Source organism: Juglans regia, chromosome 9 (genome assembly GCF_001411555.2).
Source record: "Juglans regia cultivar Chandler chromosome 9, Walnut 2.0, whole genome shotgun sequence".
Lineage (NCBI taxonomy): Eukaryota > Viridiplantae > Streptophyta > Magnoliopsida > Fagales > Juglandaceae > Juglans > Juglans regia.
This window is the reverse complement of record NC_049909.1, coordinates 5,382,549-5,387,616: the sequence shown is the minus strand read 5'-3', so window position 1 is coordinate 5,387,616 and position 5,068 is coordinate 5,382,549. Positions and strand designations below refer to the sequence as shown.

General features: G+C 41.2%; 1 protein-coding gene across 1 annotated transcript; it reads left to right on the top strand.

Moving 5' to 3' along the window:
* On the top strand, positions 1-4,018 carry LOC108997394 (probable LRR receptor-like serine/threonine-protein kinase At1g74360). The gene is made up of 2 exons (XM_018973644.2): positions 1-392; positions 611-4,018. Exons 1-2 carry the CDS (start codon positions 329-331, stop codon positions 3,844-3,846), a joined length of 3,300 nt encoding a protein of 1,099 aa, XP_018829189.1. The 5' UTR covers positions 1-328; the 3' UTR covers positions 3,847-4,018.
* The last annotated feature ends 1,050 nt before the right edge of the window (positions 4,019-5,068 follow it).

Sequence of the window (5,068 nt, the reverse complement as noted above, 5' to 3'; positions counted from 1 at the left end):
TACAGTCAAAATGGGCGGCTCACCCATCTCTTGCTTGTAGTTTCCGTTTTTCATTTCCTTCTGCAGAAGAAATCAATGTTACAGTTTCTAACTAAACAACATCTGCTACAAGTTTGGTTCTGTCCATATACAGGCGCTGCCCTTGAACGACATTCCGATATGTTCCAGATTCGCATGTTACGAATCAATGAATCCAATTCTCTACTTGAATTCTTGGGACTCTAACAGCTGATCATTAACTATAAATTTCACAAAAGAAGAAGAAGAAGACGAGGAAGAAGAAGAAGAGAAGGAAGAGGAGGGGGAGAGAAGAGATATTAGAACTAACATGTCAGACGAGGAAACCAATTTACGGTCCTTTGCATTAGCAATTTTCTTAATCTTGATCCCAGGTACTAATCCCTTCTTTTTTTTAAATTGTGGGTTGCTTCTGTTAGACAAATCATTTCTCTGTTATCAGATAATGCATGAATTGGTCTTCTATAAATTCTTTATTTTGATTTCACCTTGACATGAATCATCTGTTCATATTCGTGGAATCCAATTAAAACATCAGTAACACTAACCATGACTTGCAAATATGTTCAAACCCAAACGACTTGATTTGCAGGTGTGCTGGTTGCTGGAGATTCTCTGGAAACAGACAAAGATGTCTTACTGAATTTGAAATCATTTCTCCAAGAAAAAAATCTCGTTAACCGAGGGAAATACTCGGAGTGGAGCAAACAGAGCTCAAATAACCCGTGCGATTGGCCGGGAATAATATGTAGTCCCATTAACGGCACAACTGCAAGAGTTACTGGCATCAACCTGTCCGACAACCACATCTCGGGCGAGATATTCAGAAACTTCTCATTGCTAACTGAACTCTCCTACCTTGATCTTTCAAGAAACACTCTCGGTGGAATGATCACTGAGGACTTGAGCCGCTGCCAGAAGTTAGTGCATCTCAATCTCTCCCATAATATCTTTGAAGGAGAGCTGAACTTGACCGGATTGAGCAAACTGGAGAAGCTTGATTTGTCTGTCAACAGATTTTCTGGGGAGGTACGGTTGGTCATCCCAGTAATTTGCGACAATTTGATTGTGATGAACATATCGTCGAATAATTTCACTGGTAGCATGAATGGTAGCTTTGATGCATGCTCGATGCTGAAGCACTTGGATTTGAGCTCAAACAGGATAAGTGGGGAGTTATGGGTTGGCTTTGCAAGGTTGCTAGAGTTTTCTGTGGCCGAAAATTCTTTCACAGTGTCACTTTCGTCGTCCATGTTCACTGATGTCTGCAGCTTGCACGTTTTAGACCTGTCTGAGAATGGTTTTGTTGGTGATGTTCCAAGGGAAATATCAAAGTGTCGAAATATTGTTATCTTGAATCTGTCGGTGAATAATTTTACAGGAAAAATACCGGCTGAGATAGGATCGATTCCGAGTCTTGAAGCTTTGTACTTGGGGAGTAACAAGTTTTCCAATAGCATCCCTGATTCGCTATTGAACTTGAATAACTTGACCTTCTTAGATTTGAGCAAAAACAATTTTGGGGGAGTTATACAAGAGATTTTTGGCAAATTCAAACAGATTACATCTCTTGTGTTGCACGGGAATGCATATACTGATGGAATATATTCGTCTGGAATCTTAAAGCTACCTCGTATTTCAAGATTAGACCTTAGCTGCAACAAGTTTTCAAGTTCTCTACCAGTTGAAATCTCAGAAATGCCAAGTTTGAACTTCTTGATCCTTGCTTACAATCAGTTTTCGGGGACTATACCGCCACAATTTGGAAACTTGAGCCGCCTGCAAGCCCTGGACCTCTCTTTTAACAGGCTAACTGGAACAATACCTCCCACCCTAGGAAAATTGAGTACACTCTTGTGGTTGATGCTGGCAAACAATTCACTGACGGGTGGAATTCCACCGGAGCTGGGAAATTGCTCGAGTTTGTTGTGGTTAAACCTTGCCAACAACCAGCTTTCTGGAAAAATCCCGCCAGAATTGGCGAATATTGGTCGAAATGCCATGCCTACTTTTGAATCTAATAAACGGGAAATTAATCGGATTAATGCTAACTCAGGGGAGTGTTTGACAATGAAAAGGTGGATTCCTGCAGACTACCCTCCTTTCAGTTTTGTGTATTCCATCCTTACAAGAAAGAGTTGCAGAAGCATATGGGAAAAGTTACTTCAAGGAAGTGGCCTTTTCCCATTATGTGTAGCCGGATCATCAGTCCGGAGCTTTCAAATCTCTGGTTATGTTCAACTAAGTGGGAATATGCTTTCAGGTGAAGTCCCTCCAGATATTGGCAAGATGCAGAATTTCAGTTTGTTGCATCTGGGTAACAATGAATTCAGTGGGAAACTCCCTTTCCAGATTGGACAAATGCCTCTTGTAGTACTAAATGTCACCAGGAACAAGTTTTCGGGTGAAATCCCCGTGGAAATTGGTGGCATTACATGCCTACAAGATCTGGATTTGTCTTTCAATAATTTCTCTGGTACGTTCCCTGTGAGCTTGAGCAACTTAACTGACCTCAGCAAGTTCAATATCTCATACAACCCATTTATCTCCGGTGCAATCCCAACCACGGGGCAATTAACAACTTTTGAGGATTCCTATTTCGGTAACCCTTTCTTAGACCTTCCGAACTTCATTCAAAACTCTGAAGGTAAGTCGCCTAAGAGTAAGGATGGGAAGCCTAAAAGGCCTACAAAGCTTGCTGCAATCTTAGTGTTCATAGCTCTGACATTAGCAGTCTTAATATTTGGGGTATTGTCACTCATAGTTTGGTCATTGATAAAAAGCCCATCAGAGTCACCCGGATATCTTCTAGAGGAAACAAAATACCGGCATGATTTTGCATCAAGTTCTAGCGGTTCATCGCCATGGTTGTCAGACACAATCAAGGTTATTCGGCTAGACAAAACAGCTTTCACACATGCAGACATTCTGAAAGCTACTAGTAACTTCTCGGAGGAAAGGATTATTGGAAAGGGAGGATTTGGCACAGTGTATCGAGGATCATTGCCTGATGGGAGAGAAGTGGCAGTAAAAAAGCTTCAAAGAGAAGGAATAGAAGGTGAAAGGGAATTCAGAGCAGAAATGGAGGTTCTGAGTGGAAATGGCTTCGGCTGGCCTCATCCAAACCTTGTGACCCTTTATGGGTGGTGCTTGAATGGCTCAGAAAAAATCCTGGTTTACGAGTACATGGAGGGGGGAAGCTTGGAAGATCTTGTCTCAGACCGAACCAGGCTAACATGGAGGCGACGACTTCAGGTGGCCATTGATGTAGCTAGTGCATTAGTATTCTTACACCACGACTGCTTTCCTGCCATTGTGCACCGGGATGTCAAGGCCAGCAATGTCCTGCTCGACAAGGATGGAAAGGCAAGAGTTACAGACTTTGGTCTTGCTAGAGTTGTTGATGCTGGGGACAGCCATGTAAGCACGGTGGTGGCGGGGACTATTGGTTACATTGCACCAGAATACGGGCAAATATGGCATGCCACTACCAAAGGCGATGTGTACAGCTTTGGGGTATTGGCAATGGAGCTGGCAACTGGGAGGCGAGCATTGGATGGAGGGGAAGAGAGTTTGGTGGAATGGGCGAGGAGGGTAATGGGGGTTGGGCAGCATGGATTGAGTAGATTAGTCATTCCAGTTGTGCTTATGGGGTCTGGGCTGGCTGAGGGGGCAGAGGAGATGTGCGAGCTACTTCAGATTGGTGTGAAATGTACGGCAGAATCACCACAAGCTAGACCAAACATGAAGGAGGTGATAGCCATGTTGATTAACATATCTAGCAACAGAGGGTTGTTCAATTATGGCTCCTATCCTTCCTCGTTGTGATTAAATCTAGGTTTTCAGAAACTTTCTATGAGTACTGGATGCTGCGAAGTTTATATACATGTCATACACATATATTTTTATGCTCCTGCATTTCCTTTTTGTACGCAGAATTGGTCATTCATTTTGTTAATTCATGCCTTTTTTACCTGATGCGTTCGAGTAGTGTGGACTCCACATGAACATTTTAATAATACGCCTATCTCAATCTGTATTGAATCATCCAGTTGGCTCGTAAAATTAAAAAATCCCACTTAATTACTTTGCAATAAGTCCAGTTATTGCGCATGATTGTCAATACCCATGCGAGTTCCATTATAATTATCAAACAACATTGGAATTTGTCTGCAAGATTTAGGACTATTTATTTTGAACGTAAACACAAGTTTCGACTTAGCATATAGTCTGGTAATCATGAAGGAGAGAAATCAATCCATCCTTGATGCTGCTTTATGTTTCGTTTTGGCTGAGGTACATGCACAAAAGTCTTCTTTTTAATTTAATTTTAATTGATCCATGAAATCCCACGAGTCTAATGACTTGTAGTCTTTGTTAATGGAACAATGACTAGACTGAGAGGAAAGATAATTAAGCAAAATTTTGTTTCAGTCCTATATATGGAGTCTGACTTATGGCGATTATTATTATTATTATTTTTTGAATCAAGAAACGATCATCTTTCATATTTCAATAAAGTAGTCATTACAATTCTTATCCTGTAACAATAGAAAAAAACCCCTTAGGGCCATCTTCTATCTAGACCAGCTCCTCACTAGAATTTATAGCAAACTGTACAAGAAAGTGAGCTACTATATTTCCTTCTCTATATCTATGTTCAAGTATCCAATTTGGATGTGTACAAAGAATCCCTTTAATATATTCTATAACCTGTCCATGCCATTCCAAGCATTCCTCTCTATCATTTACAGCTTTAATCACCTCCAACGAGTCACCTTCAAGTACTACCTTCTGTATATTAAGTTCTGCACATAAGCATAGGACCCTCCATAAAGCAATAGCTTCAGCAATCACAACAGATTGAATATAATCTTTTGGCAGACAGAAAGATACTTGTACATTCCCTTCCTCATCTCTAATCACCACTCCAACCCCCATCCTTCTCTGGCTTGCCTTGAAAGCAGCATCCCAATTTACCTTTACGTAACCTTCTCTTGGAGCTTCCCATTTAACCATCCTTCTCTCCACTACAGTAGGTTCAACTCTC

What these genes read in the sequence shown, in the direction of transcription:
- LOC108997394 (XM_018973644.2), top strand. Translation starts at nt 329, where the DNA reads ATGTCAGACGAGGAAACCAATTTACGGTCCTTTGCATTAGCAATTTTC. An exon ending in TTTCTTAATCTTGATCCCAG is followed by an intron (nt 393 to 610) that starts GTACTAATCCCT and finishes CTTGATTTGCAG; the next exon opens with GTGTGCTGGTTGCTGGAGAT.